General features: G+C 39.6%; 2 protein-coding genes across 2 annotated transcripts; both read right to left on the minus strand.

The window, feature by feature from the left end:
* Positions 1 to 628: 628 nt before the first annotated feature.
* On the minus strand, positions 629 to 5,856 carry LOC137128974 (extracellular calcium-sensing receptor-like). Its single transcript, XM_067507711.1, has 10 exons — positions 5,571 to 5,856; positions 4,846 to 5,088; positions 4,644 to 4,739; positions 3,402 to 3,696; positions 3,118 to 3,290; positions 2,808 to 3,038; positions 2,583 to 2,706; positions 1,586 to 1,779; positions 1,163 to 1,441; positions 629 to 1,062 (listed from the first exon to the last, which is right to left on the minus strand). The coding sequence occupies exons 1-10, from the start codon at positions 5,826 to 5,828 to the stop codon at positions 634 to 636; spliced, it is 2,322 nt and encodes a 773-aa protein (XP_067363812.1). The 5' UTR covers positions 5,829 to 5,856; the 3' UTR covers positions 629 to 633.
* A 5,044-nt stretch (positions 5,857 to 10,900) lies between these two features.
* LOC137129027 (extracellular calcium-sensing receptor-like) lies at positions 10,901 to 15,421 on the minus strand. The gene is made up of 11 exons (XM_067507806.1): positions 15,210 to 15,421; positions 14,791 to 15,082; positions 14,135 to 14,377; positions 13,910 to 14,005; positions 13,512 to 13,806; positions 13,228 to 13,400; positions 12,918 to 13,148; positions 12,693 to 12,816; positions 11,853 to 12,046; positions 11,430 to 11,708; positions 10,901 to 11,329 (listed from the first exon to the last, which is right to left on the minus strand). The coding sequence occupies exons 1-11, from the start codon at positions 15,419 to 15,421 to the stop codon at positions 10,901 to 10,903; spliced, it is 2,568 nt and encodes an 855-aa protein (XP_067363907.1).
* Positions 15,422 to 16,800: the final 1,379 nt, after the last annotated feature.

The following is a 16,800-nucleotide window of genomic DNA, read 5'->3' on the forward strand; positions in this document are numbered from 1 at the left end:
GTCAAGCTAAGAATGTAGCTTTAAATACCAAAAAAAGCACAAATTTAAGAAATTCGACAAATTGGCGGATTAAGTGCAGACTATTGTTAAAGAGTTTTTAAAAAGAAGCTTTCAGTACATTTGGTTCAGGATGTACTTGGTTATATTTATATTACCAATATACAGTATGTACAATGTTATATTTCTTTATTTCTGAGAAGGTTTTGGACTATAGTTGATATGAAACATTTGCACATTAAAGTAGTAGATTAAAAACATAAACTAAAACAACAGTTCTCAGAGTATGCAACAAAAAACTCAGACATGTACTGTCTGATAAGTGATTATCCATAATGGGTTTTCAGGGTGACATCATAGTAAGTTATGACCTGAATGAATCGTAAAATTCATTGTGTATTCATTCATGTATATTGTAGATGAACAAAACCATGAACATATACCATTTTTAAATAGCATTCATAATTAAATAGTAACAAACAACACTAAATATATTTAATATCCATTTCAATATTTATTCAATCATTAATACATTTTTCATGTGTGAGAATAAAAACACCATACACTTCAATAATAGATACTTAAGCAAATTGTTTTCAATTACATGTTAAATCTTTTATGCCTTAGCTTATTGACCTATCGGGCCATCAGGTGTTTTTTGGTATTTTTCTCAGGTCTCAGAAGAAGAATAAAACACTTTGGGGCAAAGATACAGAACAAAAGGCCATAAGTTGAGGCCAAGATGGCAAAAATCTCCACTGCCACAGTGTACTTCCCAGGAGAGCTAATGTACGCTGGTACAAAGGCCACCCAGACAGCACAGAAGATCAGCATGCTGAAGGTGATCAGTTTGGCTTCATTAAAGTTGTCAGGGAGTTTTCTAGCTAGGAAGGCCAGGAGGAGGCAGAGACAGGCCAATAGGCCGATGTAGCCCAGAACAAGTGAGAATCCCACCACAGAGCCTGTAGCACATTCCAGTATGATTTTGGGTCCCCAGTTGTCCACACTGTCTCTTTCTGCAGGCTGAGGAGGAGCCAGGCTCAGCCACAGCACACAGATTAGCACCTGCACCATTGAGGTTGGTTCATGAAATGGAGATGACAATATGTTTAGTATACAAAGCATAGAGCTCATGAAAGTACTACAGTCTTAAAAGTTGAATCACCTGTACCAGGGTGCAGATGGAGATGCCCAACCTCTGCTGAGCAGGCCCAACATAACGCATCAGGCTTTGCCCTGGCAGTGTGGAACGGAAGGCCACCAGGACCACCACAGTGCGGCTCAGCAGGCAGGAGATACACAACACAAAGCTGATGCCAAACAGTGAATGTCTCAGCATACAGGACCAAGCTACTGGCTGTCCAATGAAAGCCAGCGCACATAAGAAACACAACTTGAGAGACACCAGGAGCATGAAGCTCACCTCTGAGTTGTTGGCTCGTACCTAAGGGAGGGAGTTTGAAGTAAGGACACACAGATAAGATGCTTTGTGCTGTGTAATGTGGTATTTTTTAAATGTAGGGATCATTACAAGATTGTTCACTAAGCATAAGTTTTGGAGCTCATCTGAGAAGATGCCTCACTTTACCAATGGTGTGTGACGGTAGTGAAGGAAGGTGGCAAATGTAGCAGCTGTCAGTGCTGTTCCAACAGCTGAGACAATGGAAAGGATGATTCCCATGGTGTCACTGAAAGAAAGGAAATCCACCTGCTGGGGAATGCAGACTGTGTGGTTTGAGTTGGACCAGAACCGCTCAGGACACCGAATACACTCTGACGATGCTGTTTAGAAACAACACAGAAAGAGAGCACAAGAGAGATGGGTCTCGTGGATATTTTTACTCTTTTCCTTATGTTAAACATGTGATTCCTATGAGTTGTAGTAGTAATTTAACTGAAATGATGATGGGTGTCCATATTAAACAAAACTAAAATTCCACAATGGGCACTCAAAATATGTAAAAGTTACACAAAAAAGTCTGTCAGGTCTGTCACAATACTTTTTGGATGTTTTTGTGCTGCTCCCAGAATCATGTCAATATGCTGCAGACAGCTCTCTAGTCCAATTATAAATGCTGTCAGTCCAGAACTTAAACTGTTTTGGATTTACATGACAACAACATACACAGTTGTGCCCACCCACTCTCACATGACATTGATGCCTACTGACAGGCTTTACAAGCTGGCCAATTACGTAAAACAGAGTGGATTCAGGCTGAGGAAAACATATTGCATATAGACCTATTTTAAAGAAAAAATGCCTTTAAAAGAAAAAAGTAAATTATCCAAAACTATTTCAGATCCCTAGAATTGAAAAAAAAAAAAAAAACTACAGATTTATATACATGAAGTTAAAACATTTATTCTTGTGAAGCATAATTGGTTTTGAAATCTAAAATTTAATTACTCTTTCTGTGACCTGTAATGAATATTAAGAAAAAGTGTTTTACAGAGTGGGTGGTCACATAATACTGTACATCTCAATGTCATCATTCTCACAATGATTCCATACTAGGAAAAAAAAACAATTATTCTGTAATTTAACTGTAATTTGTAATATGTGTTAAAACTAATAAAAGTGACACCTGTTGTGTTGCTAATTTCTCCATCAGCACAAGGCAGGCAGTCAAAGCAGCACACAGGCCTCCCTTTCTGCACAGCTTTCCTTGTACCAGAAGGACAAGGACTGCTACACACAGACACAGGGACCTAGGATCAGGTAAAGCAGATGTATTACAGTAATATTCAGAATTCACAATGGTTACAATTCTTAAATTATGGACTTTGAAGAACTCTATATAAATGAATACCCTGTGTCTGCTTCCTCCCCCCCACACCACTCGCTCCATATCAATGTGAAACTGGCCATCTGACATTTGAGAGGACATAAAATGTCCAACAGTGACAAACTGCCCTGCACCCTGGGCTGTCACGTGCCAGTTGATGATATCGTATGAGGCAGGTGGGTCTCCGTTCTGGTCAAAGTTGATCCATTCCTTCAAAGGTGTCGTAAAGTTCACGTGCCGCAGGTAGTGGGCTATCTGAGATAGAGTAAAGTAGCTGCTTACGTCTTCTGAAAAGAACATGTATGGCATCAAAAAATAGCAGAATTTAATTTACTTGCACAGGCTGCAGTTTTTGGACATCTGGACACTGGCCTTCAGAGAAAGGACCTTTTCCAGGTTCACAGGACAGCATTTCTTTGATTGCATGAGCAATAGCGTACACAGCCTTGTAGACATTATACGTGATCCTTAGTTGGGATACATCTGCATACACACTCTTCCCAGTTTCTACAAGTGACTCATTACAGAGGAAAGATAAGCTAGTAAATAATAATTTCAGTTAAAAAGACAGAAACATTAACGTGAATAAATTAAAAAGTTTGTGTTTCTTTTGTTCACCTATGTCCTCTGAGCCTGAACACAATTTCCTTCCCAGACCAGCACTAAGAGAGCATCCAAACAATGTTTCCCACAGTTCCGTCAAGAAAGGATCAGTTGTACTCAGGTTGGGATTAAGGCGAGTCAGAAAGGGTCCCAGTCCAGGGATATCAGCCCTCCGCAGAGCAAATCCTATTGTCCCAGCCAATGAGGGAAGGTTGCGAGGGACTGAGACACTGCTGTATGTAGCCCAGGCATCATTAGCGACCCACTGTTTATCTGTTACATTCTGTTCAACCACTTCCTCAAACAAAGCCTGAAAAAGAGATTTTTAAAAAAAGCAGTATAACATGAGAGACTGCATCTGTTTATCATAATATATGATTACATCTATAGCTACTATTTTGCCTGGCAGCCCCCAAAACTCAGATTTAAAATTCATTTAGGGTTATATATACTAACTTGAATCTAACACATAGGTTTTTTTCATGTAGCTGCTGACAATCACTTGAGGCCTGGATCTACTGCAGCGGGCTACTGTATGACCAGTGAAATTTAAGAACATTACCACAGAATACACACATATGACCGCAATGATCTCACAGTGCTGGTTATAAATAGAAAGTGTGTTTCAAACTTAATTTATTCGTACCTAAAATTCACTGTGTATGAAGAACAAATTTATGATTTCCCTTAAAAGAAATAAACCAAAATGAAACACAAGAAATGAACATGAAATGTGGGGGAAAAAAATGTAGGGAAATGCTAACGTCTATACTTTACAGTATATTAGTATAACGTTTGTTTCAATTTGTATTTTATTGCTTACCAAGTGTGTTTGGAGAGAAAAATATTTAACCGCATGTGGGCTTCTGATTTGTATAATTAGTTTATACTTTCATGTTTTGAAAAAGACAATAGTCCAAATGCTAATTTTCTATTTGCTCATGTAGTTTTACAGCAATTAGCCATCTGGAACTGGTTTAAGGAAGATATGGTTGTTAATGGCATCTGATCTGTCCAGCATGATTCCATTAACTTTGTGTATTTACTTAATATTTTGGTTTGTTCTTTCAATTAAAATGACCAGTGCCAGCAGAATAATGCTGCTTCAGGTACAGATGTAGCTTTGAGACATTTAGTATCAGTGCAGTAAATCCAACAACGTTTTTGTTGGTTGGTCAACAGCAATCAGATACAGAATTAGTACCTCTGACCTCTGACGCGCAGTAGTTCATGTGAAAATTAAAGTGATTAAAATACCTTTGCATCTGGATCTATGAGAAATGTTACCACAACCTTGGCAGTGGATTTCTGAATGGATTCAACAATCCTCTGCATTGTAATCTTTGGATAGTCCTTGACATGAAAAATAGATTAGCAGAAAGCAACAAAATGGCATGTGAGATAACTGAACAGAAAGTGATGGGTATGTAGTCATAATAGAATTGAAACATTTTATCACCTTTGGAATTATTTCATAGTAGGCAACACACACGTCAGTTCCCCTGAGTGCCTCCATTAACATCTGAATCCCAAATCTGCCAAAGTCATCATCTGCAGACACCAGCCCAACCCACGTCCATCCCATCAAGCGCAGCAGCTCAGCCATTGCCTTTGCCTCTGCAGCATCACTGGCCATGGTGCGGAAGAACAGTGGATACCTCCTCTTATCACTCAAACACCCACAGGATGCTAAGTAACTTACCTGTGAGGAATAAATGGTTATTATACAGCATGAGATACACAAGGAGAATAATACAGCCAGTAACAGCAAGTGTAAAGAACAAAAAAAGACACATTCATTAAGTTATATCCGTCATGCTAAAAAAAACTTCACATTTAACCCATGTTAAATGTTTAGTAAAAGTGAGCAGCTACTGTAAAATATTTACAAAAAAAAAATTCCGCTTCAATGTGTACAGCAGGTGGCACCTGTCAAAATAATGTTTTTCTGAGATATCAGATATGAGCAGGGAGACAAAATCTTCACTAACTCAAAGATATCTTGACAGCTTAAAACAGTTGAAGTTCCTGTGAAATCCTTGGAGACAGCAGTGTAACACTGTGCAGACCAAACACGAATTCAGCAGAGAAAAATGCCATATTGTTGTGTAATTCAGTGTTTCACAACAAAACTAACAAGCATATGAATCATTGTTGTGTTTCCAGTGCATCAATTATCCTCACCATGGGTATATCAAACACTCCAAGGGTGTTTGCCACAGTAATGGAGGCTGAAGTGCGTGAATCACCAACAATAACTGGCACTGTAGGCACAGATCCACATTCGGAGTTTTCCAGATAAACATCTTGTCCAGTTACCAGAGCCATGGCTGCTGACAGTGTGGAGCTCTCTGCTAAGCAAGTGTCAGCTGCAAGGTAGCCAAGCGTGAAGTTGGGTAGGAAGTCGGTGTTATTGTTAATTTCCTCCACTGCAAAGATCATAGCCTGAAGCCAGCGATAAGCTCGCTGGTTAAAACTGCAAACAGACAAGTGACAAGAAGACCATCAGAAACAATCACATGTGGTGACAGAGTGAGAGAGAGAGAGTGTGTGTGTGTCTGTGTGGGTTCCAATGAGAAAAATACATATTCTTTAAAATCTTACATTTCACAGGAAGCATTAACTTTTTCACTTTGATATTCCAACTCAGGCTGAGGTGCCTTCACATGAACAGGGAACAGGCCTCCGATCACTACATCTCCTGCCCGATAAACACTGTCTGGAATAAATTTTACCATCAGCTGGCAGGAATCCCCTCCATAAACCCCCTGGGCAATCCCAGAAAGGCAGCAGAGAAGCAGCAGACAGATGTGCCTCACTTGGAAGATGGGAGCAAAGTGAAAAATGAAGAACAAAGTATAAACAGCATTGATTAGTTAATACTTGAGACATGAACACATAAATACAGGAAAGCAACAGTGATGGAGCAACTGCCAAAATAAACTAAATCATGTAGAGAAACTTTGTGACCATTTTTCTTGAGGGAACAGAGCAAACAGCACATTTTGCAAATGAAGAGTTAGATTCTTTTTCCTGTTGTGAACAGAGACTCATACCTCAACTCAGTAACATGGAGGGAAACTTACTTTGAGTGAAGTGGTTGTGGGTCATTTCTTATCACACCAAAAGAAGCAGCAGGACGGTGATGCATCTGATATAGAGAAATCACCACCACATGGGATAGGAATCTAAATCAGGGTTAGCAGGAGGAGAAAATTGGTTTGTTATTGAAAGGAGAGAATGCAGGAGACAGTAATTTAGAGTTAACACAGTAATAGAGCAAAACCCAGGTGTGTTGATTCAGATCACCAGGGAAAGCCACTTCAAAATAGGTGATGCAACTGTAATTTAATTAAATATTCAATGTCATTCTGATACTATATCTTACCTGTTCTCTGAAGCCCACCAAGGGAAAGTATTGACACCCTTGAGTTTCCCCATTATTAAGTTTTTTATTTTAACTATAAAGGACTGAAAAAAAGGGAAAGGTGCGGGGAAAATCAGATGGACATTGTTGAAAAGCATTGTTGACACTGTATTACATGATTTACATTTATTTCCATCATCTTTACACTGTTTTTTTATCTTTATCTTCTCTCTCTGCGCTATTAACAATTCAGTGTGTTTCTGGTTCACTTTAAAGAGTAGCCCTTTGGGCTCAAAGTTAAAATGAGGGCATGATTTCCAACGTACTCAATGCTGTCATCAGTCAGAAAACCATGAGCGATTATCTTTATTTTATTTCGTTGGTAAAGGCAGTTGAAGGCCCCAGCTATATGTCAAAGTGTCCCTGGGCAAGACACTGAACCCCTAACAGCCCATTCCCCTCCCCAGCTGTGCAGTGCCAATCCAAGCCCCGTAGAAATTGGGGACGGTTGCATCAGGGAGGGCATTCGGCGTAAAAAGAAAAAAAGAACTGCGCCAAATCAACATGCGGACAATGATCTGCTGTGGCGACCCTGAACTCAGGGGATAAGCCAAAAGGACAAAAAAATTAAAATAAAAAAATCGACAATACAGTTAAACATTGTTACAACTGAACAACTGATGGCGTGTATATAAAACATGTAACAAAAATTTTATTTACAGCTACTGTCCCTTTTACATTTGTAGATGAAAACAAATAAATAAAATAAACAGAACAGTTAAGAACAGTGTTGAAGGGTGTCATTTCATTGGTTTCTGTTCTATCACCATTACAGGGCAACTCCACCAATTTTTACTCCCTTTTTATGGCTTTAAATTTTACCTAATAATCTTTGGCATTTACAAAACATGGGAATCAAATTTGAGTTTAGAGTCCAAAAGGACACCTGGACATTTGAATTCAATTCAGTTCACTTCCTCAATTTCTTTTGGGTCAATAATGTGTCAGGATCCCCGACTTCACTTACACCCTCAGGACTTTTATTTTGCAGTCACTTCCTGTTTCCTGGTTCCATTACATTGTTCCAGCTTCACTAATCACCAGTAATCAATTTCACCTGCTCCCATAACTTTGTATATATACCTCTTCAGTTCCTTCGCCAAGCTGCCAGATTGTCTGCTAATCACCGCAACTTTCAAGCCCTTCATGAAAAGTCTTCATTGCTTTCCACGGTTCAAACCAAGCTATGTTTATCGACTTGCCTCTGCCTGCCACTCTGTATTTGTGAGTACCAGCCCCTATTGACTCTCTCTGTAATCAGCTTGGAGACATCACGCCATGGACTCTGAATGTGGCTACATTCCTGTAGGAAACCAAGCTACCTCTGTTACAGTGCGGTCACAAAAGAGAACATTTTCCTTTCCACTTTCCTTAATTCCACGTCATGCTCCTGTCTAACTCCATGCCTTGCTCATGTCTAGCTCCATGTCTAGCTCCATGTCTAGCATTGCCTTCTTATTTGTCCGCTGTCTACGTTGATACTCCAATCATCTTCCAGGATTAATCCCAGCACTTTTTTAAAAGCCCACCCTATATTTCACTCTGGATGGCTACAATGTGTTGGGTTTTGGGCCACGTTGTGTTTTCTAATTTGACTTGTATTGTATGGACCTCTGTGACCCTTGATAAATATTTTGATCTTTGATGTGCAGTACTCCGAGTTATTGGTTAGAACTGTTCTTTGCTCAACTAAGGTTTGCCTTGTCCAAAGGAGGCTGAGTCAGGCACTAGACTTACGTACACACACACACATATGCATTCATACACTTCCCTTTCTGAGTTTACTTATATACCCTAAGTATTTCTGTATAGATCACATTAGATTTAAGGCATGCTATTTTGTCAACAATGGCAGAGACTTTTTCTTTGACTAGTTTCACTTTTCCCTGTCCTACCTGCTTACCTAAGTAAGCAGTGGTTGCTTTAGTGAACTCACAGTTGGAGAAGTTAAGCGTGGCACTTTACCAATGCTCCCACTTAATCATCAAAAATCTTTGCACTCAGAATGGTTTTCTCTAACACACCAGACCAAGTCTCTTTTTTTTTTTTTTTTTTGGGAGTAGACATGGCTCAAGTGAAATCAATGTGCCCCAAGGGTCTCAGGTTGCATTAATTAAGAAGAGGTTTTTACTCTTTTACTGGCCTTGAAATCTCTTAGCTTAGCCGAGCTGAGGCACAGCTAAGTGGGCATCAAGATAATTGGGCCGTGTTAGTAAGGGATGAACATTGTAGAAATGTTATATTGTGATAAGAGAATGAGAGTGTGAATTGCATGTTTGGATCCTTTGTTTAGGGGTGTAAAAAAAACACTGAATTTAAAGAATTTACATGCAAAATTTTGCAGCAGAGGACTAGACAGGTGCTGTTTTCTGCCACTTTGTAAAAAAAAATACACATTTTTATTTTATGCACACAGTGTATTCTTTATACTTTGAGATGCATTAGATATTACAAAAATGGCAAACTATGATCTTGCTTAAAGAATTTCAATAATTTTTACTTTAAACAATCTTTGCACTAGTGGTGACTCCCAAATCATGGCAGTAATACAACATCTTTGATTCCTTGCAAAGATGTTGAAGTCATCAGAAGTAGTTGCTCAATCCTGCTTTTATAAACTATTATATATCATAATAGGATAGGATTGCAGTGGAAGGGAATAGGAAGGGACCAATGACAGAAAGGTTAGAGGGCATTTTTAACCAATGGTCACAACCCTTCTATCTTTAGAAAAGTGCTGATCTATTATACAGAAAACTGTTAAAAAAAAAAAAAGGGGGTGGGGGGGGCAGGAAGAGAAGCAGTGGAAAGCAACTTATTTGAAAAGTTGAAGTCAGATTTGTGGCAAACTGAGGCATGTTCTTTTATTCAGCCACACCGTTGCAGCTTTTTGTCATGCACCTGTAAGAAGCTGGTTAGAAACAGCTTTTTAAGTTAAACACATTGACATGGTATTTGCTGTGTATCTTTGTTGAAGTGTCTGCATCAACAACAGTACTGTAGATCCAGCTAAGCGCTTTGGCTTAGTCGTCTTAGAAGGGTATAGAGGCTATAGACTAGGAACAGTCCTTCCAATATTCAAAAAACTTAAAGAGAAACTTTCTCAGCTTCCTGTTCTTTCAAAAAACAAAAAGCTTCTTCCCATGACACTTTACTTTCAACTATTAGACATATGGAATAGAGGAGCTGGGGATTGATCTGGTGAGCCAGGACTTGGTGAACACCTACCCCAATTTTTTTTAGTTGACTGCATCTTGTTTGCACCCTTCATAATCCTTGTAATCTGCCATTTACCCCTGTAGACTAAAGTAACTCTTGTCATGTAGCTTTAAATTCAACTTTCTACCTGTTATGTAGTGAGAACCAGTATCACAGAGGTGACAAGCACCACAGAAAATACAGCAGAAACTTATGGCCCTGTGATAATAACACAATTCACTGGGGCCCCTGTGGTTTGGCTTGATTATACAGGCCAAGGAAAGATTAGACGTTTTCAAGAATCCCCTGAAATTGAAGTAGCTATAGTTATGATGGCTTTATTTTGATTTAGTATGAGTCACTATGCTAATCTAATTGCCAGATTCCTGTTTGGGTAAAAAGCAACGGGAGTACTGATAAGAAATGTGTTGACAGAATGCAGTCGAGAGACAGCAATACAGAATTTCTCAGTAATATGTATGAGAGCGAACAATTCTCCAATTATTCAACACAAAAACTCACATGTACTGTCTGAGTGATTATCCATGATGGGCTGTCGGATTCAAATCACATTCTCAAATCCCATGAGCTTATAATGGAATGAAATCTTTGTTTTCATTTATGCAGAGTATTATTTCTTTTGCAGCAAATTCCACTGCAACACTTTTGTCTTAGTACAGTTCTTAGTATGTTGTACATGAGTAATAAACAGTAACAAAATATCATATTCAAAAAAGCATTTGTAATTCCATAGTAATAAAAACAGTTACATTAATTTCAATTTGTTTAATATATTTATTTTCTATCATAGTCATTGTATATTTCAATAGTCGCCAAAGGAAATTGCTTTCAATTTCATGTTAAATCTTTTATGCCTTAGCTTATTGACCTATCGGGCCATCAGGTGTTTTTTGGTATTTTTCTCAGGTCTCAGAAGAAGAATAAAACACTTTGGGGCAAAGATACAGAACAAAAGGCCATAAGTTGAGGCCAAGATGGCAAAAATCTCCACTGCCACAGTGTACTTCCCAGGAGAGCTAATGTACGCTGGTACAAAGGCCACCCAGACAGCACAGAAGATCAGCATGCTGAAGGTGATCAGTTTGGCTTCATTAAAGTTGTCAGGGAGTTTTCTAGCTAGGAAGGCCAGGAGGAGGCAGAGACAGGCCAATAGGCCGATGTAGCCCAGAACAAGTGAGAATCCCACCACAGAGCCTGTAGCACATTCCAGTATGATTTTGGGTCCCCAGTTGTCCACACTGTCTCTTTCTGCAGGCTGAGGAGGAGCCAGGCTCAGCCACAGCACACAGATTAGTACCTGCACCATTGAGGTTGGTTCATGAAATGGAGATGACAATATGTTTAGTATACAAAGCATTGAGCACATGAAAGTACTACAGTCTTAAAAGTTGAATCACCTGTACCAGGGTGCAGATGGAGATGCCCAACCTCTGCTGAGCAGGCCCAACATAACGCATCAGGTTTTGCCCTGGCAGTGTGAAACGGAAGGCCACCAGGACCACCACAGTGCGGCTCAGCAGGCAGGAGATGCACAACACAAAGCTGATGCCAAACAGTGAATGTCTCAGCATACAGGACCAAGCTACTGGCTGTCCAATGAAAGCCAGCGCACATAAGAAACACAACTTGAGAGACACCAGGAGCATGAAGCTCACCTCTGAGTTGTTGGCTCGTACCTAAGGGAGGGAGTTTGAAGTAAGGACACACAGATAATATGCTTTGTGCTGTGTCATGTGTTGTTTTTTAAATGTAGGGATCATTACAAGATTGTTCACTTAGCATAAGTTTTGGAGCTCATCTGAGAAGATGCCTCACTTTACCAAAGGTGTGTGACGGTAGTGAAGGAAGGTGGCAAAAGTAGCAGCTGTCAGTGCTGTTCCAACAGCTGAGACAATGGAAAGGATGATTCCCATGGTGTCACTGAAAGAAAGGAAATCCACCTGCTGGGGAATGCAGACTGTGTGGTTTGAGTTGGACCAGAACCGCTCAGGACACCGAATACACTCTGACGATCCTGTTAAGTAACGAGGTGGCAGAGAAAGAGAGCAAGTAGACGAGTTAACTCTTTACCATTTAACTTCCCGTTAATCTAGAACTCTCAACCTTTTGATTACTTTTCTAAGCTATTCATTAACCCAGAGGGACATAACCAGTACAATAGTTTTTGATGTGTTTGTAAAAGATACAAAATTTTTTTAGTACATATTTCATTTCAATTTATATATTAGAAATTGAAAAGAGTTTGAAATACATTATGAATACATATGTAGGACCATTAGTTTGAGAAAGATCTAAACATCATTGTCATCATATCTTTTTCTTTCTTGTCCACACAGTCAACATAAAAAAAAATTAAAAAAAATAAACTGTTTGTGTTGGTCAAGAGTATGCAGTCACACAGTATTTTTGTTTATTACTATTTCAACATTGATTATTTGAAAAGGCCCCACATTAACTGATTGTTAGTGTCATTAATAATCTTTAATATTGCTCAACGCTTAATCTATTTGTTGGTCTAATAATATATAATATACAGATAGTAGATAAAAAGGAGCCTTTTCACTAACTCAGGCATCATTGTAGTAATCTATGATGCCCTTGGCAAAGAAACTAAATAAACTAAATAGCTCAAACAAAAGACACATTTTATAGTGAAGTACCTGTTGTGTTGCTAATTTCTCCATCAGCACAAGGCAGGCAGTCAAAGCAGCACACAGGCCTCCCTTTCTGCACAGCTTTCCTTGTACCAGGAGGACAAGGACTGCTACACACAGACACAGGGACCTAGGATCAGGTAAAGCAGATGTATTACAGTAATATTCAGAATTCACAATGGTTACAATTCTTAAATTATGGACTTTGAAGAACTCTATATAAATGAATACCCTGTGTCTGCTTCCTCCTCCCCACACCACTCGCTCCATATCAATGTGAAACTGGCCATCTGACATTTGAGAGGACATAAAATGTCCAACAGTGACAAACTGCCCTGCACCCTGGGCTGTCACGTGCCAGTTGATGATATCGTATGAGGCAGGTGGGTCTCCGTTCTGGTCAAAGTTGATCCATTCCTTCAAAGGTGTCGTAAAGTTCACGTGCCGCAGGTAGTGGGCTATCTGAGATAGAGTAAAGTAGCTGCTTACGTCTTCTGAAAAGAACATGTATGGCATCAAAAAATAGCAGAATTTAATTTACTTGCACAGGCTGCAGTTTTTGGACATCTGGACACTGGCCTTCAGAGAAAGGACCTTTTCCAGGTTCACAGGACAGCATTTCTTTGATTGCATGAGCAATAGCGTACACAGCCTTGTAGACATTATACGTGATCCTTAGTTGGGATACATCTGCATACACACTCTTCCCAGTTTCTACAAGTGACTCATTACAGAGGAAAGATAAGCTAGTAAATAATAATTTCAGTTAAAAAGACAGAAACATTAACGTGAATAAATTAAAAAGTTTGTGTTTCTTTTGTTCACCTATGTCCTCTGAGCCTGAACACAATTTCCTTCCCAGACCAGCACTAAGAGAGCATCCAAACAATGTTTCCCACAGTTCCGTCAAGAAAGGATCAGTTGTACTCAGGTTGGGATTAAGGCGAGTCAGAAAGGGTCCCAGTCCAGGGATATCAGCCCTCCGCAGAGCAAATCCTATTGTCCCAGCCAATGAGGGAAGGTTGCGAGGGACTGAAATACCGCTGTATGTAGCCCAGGCATCACTAGCAATCCACTGTTTATCTGTCACATTCTGTTCAACCACTTCCTCAAACAAAACCTGACAAAGAGATAACAAAAAAAATGTGTATGATGAGAGACTGCATCCAGTTTTCATAATAAATATTTATTTGATGTGAAAGTTAAACCTTCATGCATTAGACCTTTGCATCCAAATCTATGAGAAATGCTACAACAACTCTTGCAGTGGATTTCTGGATGTTTTTAACAATCCTTTGCATTGTAGTCTTTGCATAGTCCTTGAGATCAAAAAGAGAGACTGCATTAAAAACAAAGACAATTGCTGATCACAAGGAAACTGGCACAGGAGATAATGAAATAGAAAAGAGGGCATGCAGCCATGCTCTCAAATTGAAGCATTTTATCACCTTTGGAATTATTTCATAGTAGGCAACACACACATCAGTTCCCCTGAGTGCCTCCATTAACATCTGAATCCCAAATCTGCCAAAATCATCATCTGCAGACACCAGCCCAACCCACGTCCATCCCATCAAGCGCAGCAGCTCAGCCATTGCCTTCGCTTCTGCAGCATCACTGGCCATGGTGCGGAAGAACAGTGGATACCTCCTCTTATCACTCAAACACCCACAGGATGCTAAGTAGCTCACCTGTGAGGAATAAATAATTATACAGCACGAAATACAGAAGGAGACAGAGTATTAAAAAAAATTTAATAGACATGTCTATGTCTCAATAGTAGTCAACATCTATGCAATGCCCAAGTGCTGACTGCTTTTTTCAAGGGGAATTTTTCTAAACATTTGTTTAACCTTTAAAATAAATTTCATTATTTTTGACATAAGCGGCCAAATTCTCACTTACAGCTAAACACAGGCAAAGTTAGATGGATTAGGTTTGAATCCATGAGGTGCATCCTGTGAGGCAGCAGTGTAACACTGTCCAGACCAAATGTAAATTCAGCAGAGAAAAATGCCATATTGTTGTGTAATTAAGTATTTCACAGCAGAACTAACAAGCATATGAATCATTGTTGTGTTTCCAGTGCATCAATTATCCTCACCATGGGTATATCAAACACTCCAAGGGTGTTTGCCACAGTAATGGAGGCTGAAGTGCGTGAATCACCAACAATAACTGGCACTGTAGGCACAGATCCACATTCGGAGTTTTCCAGATAAACATCTTGTCCAGTTACCAGAGCCATGGCTGCTGACAGTGTGGAGCTCTCTGCTAAGCAAGTGTCAGCTGCAAGGTAGCCAAGCGTGAAGTTGGGTAGGAAGTCAGTGTTATTGTTAATTTGCTCCACTGCAAAGATCATAGCCTGAAGCCAGCGATAAGCTCGCTGGTGAAAACTGCAATCAGACAAATGACAAGACCATCAGAAACAATCACATGTGGTGACAGAGAGAGAGAGAGAGAGAGAGTGTGTGTGTGTGTATGTGTTCCAATGAGAAAAATACATATTCTTTAAAATCTTACATTTCACAGGAAGCATTAACTTTTTCCCTTTGATATTCCAACTCAGGCTGAGGTGCCTTCACATGAACAGGGAACAGGCCTCCGATCACTAAATCTCCTGCCCGATAAACACTGTCTGGAATAAATTTTACCATCAGCTGGCAGGAATCCCCTCCATAAACCCCCTGGGCAATCCCAGAAAGGCAGCCGAGAAGCAGCACACAGATGTGCATCACTTGTAAGACGGGAGCACGGTGAAAAATGAAGAATAAACTATAAACCGTTAACACCTGAACATTTAAATACAGGGAAATAAAAGTTAACAAGCAATAACAAAACCAAAATGAACTAATTTCTTAAAAGAAAGCATGAGTAAACAGAGCAAAGATCCCTTTTCCTGTTGTGAACACAGACTCATAACCCAACTAAGTAACACAACTTACTTTGAGTGAAGTGGTTGTGGGTCATTTCTTGTCACACCAAAAGAAGCAGCAGGACGGTGATGCATCTGATATAGAGAAATCACCACCACATGGGATAGGAATCTAAATCAGGCTTAGCAGGAGGAGAAAATTGGTTTGTTATTGAAAGGAGAGAATGCAGGAGACAGTAATTTAGAGTTAACACAGTAATAGAGCAAAACCCAGGTGTGTTGATTCAGATCACCAGGGAAAGCCACTTCAAAATAGGTGATGCAACTGTAATTTCTCTTATCTTAATATGTGGTACTGTAGCTTATGGTGGGAGCATCTGCTTCTCTGTCATTACTGCACATGAGTCAATGTTGAATCTTTAATGGTCATCAGCAACAACACTCTTCCATGATGGTATAGGATAATTCCTGTAATGGTGCAATCAATTTGACCTCATCGCTCTGAAATTTCACCATATGAATAAATGGGCTTCGTGAGGGTGCTTGTGAAGATGTTCAATTAGCAGAAGAAATAGACAAGAGAGGCCTCTTAAAGATGAGAAGGAGTTAGAGGGGTAAAAGAGAGAGCTGTCATTTTCAGGAGCAGGGCCTGTCAGGGACAAGTGTTCATTCAATTACGCCATGAGTGTCCTATTTTTTGTTCCGTCTTTCATTATTTCTGTGCTCTATACTTTCTAGACCACCTGATCTCGCTCTTCCTCTGCTCTTCTCTTTCATCCCTTGTTGGATCTTAAAGTGCCTCCCCTATTTACAGCTCCTCTTGGCTGCCTTCTCCTTTTGCTAATTTCTGCCCTCTGCCTCTGAAGGAATAAAGGATAAGATATTTGGAAATAGATCTCTTGCTTGAGGACAGTTAGATTTAAATCTCATACATGTATTTCTTCAATCTTTAACGATCCAGATCCAGGGTTTAGCATAAAGAATTGGAACAGACACATACCAAAAGTTGTTTCGAGGTTGGAAGACTCATGTTTTGGTTGTAGATATGTGTTACAAGCATTAGAGGTGCTGTTAGGAGGATTTGTTTGACCTTTCTATAGAAGCAAAATAGAGATTTCCTTGTTTCCAGACTCTGAACTAACCAGCTTTTCGCAGCAGTAACTTTATCTTCATGCTATATTTGGGACAGAGATGAAAGTGAAATCAGTCTTGTTATCGTACCATCAGCAAAATAGTAAA

Source organism: Channa argus, chromosome 6 (assembly GCF_033026475.1).
Source record: "Channa argus isolate prfri chromosome 6, Channa argus male v1.0, whole genome shotgun sequence".
NCBI classification, from domain to species: domain Eukaryota; kingdom Metazoa; phylum Chordata; class Actinopteri; order Anabantiformes; family Channidae; genus Channa; species Channa argus.

Coding starts and splice junctions, on each gene's coding strand:
- LOC137128974 (XM_067507711.1), bottom strand. CDS start 5,828: ATGATCTTTGCAGTGGAGGAAATTAACAATAACACCGACTTCCTACCC. Junction 4,740..4,845: donor ACTATGAAATAATTCCAAAG/GTGATAAAATGT, acceptor TTTCATGTCAAG/GACTATCCAAAGATTACAAT. Junction 1,063..1,162: donor CCATCTGCACCCTGGTACAG/GTGATTCAACTT, acceptor TCAATGGTGCAG/GTGCTAATCTGTGTGCTGTG.
- LOC137129027 (XM_067507806.1), bottom strand. CDS start 15,421: ATGCACATCTGTGTGCTGCTTCTCGGCTGCCTTTCTGGGATTGCCCAG. Junction 13,149..13,227: donor AAAAACTGCAGCCTGTGCAA/GTAAATTAAATT, acceptor ACTCTATCTCAG/ATAGCCCACTACCTGCGGCA. Junction 11,330..11,429: donor CCATCTGCACCCTGGTACAG/GTGATTCAACTT, acceptor TCAATGGTGCAG/GTACTAATCTGTGTGCTGTG.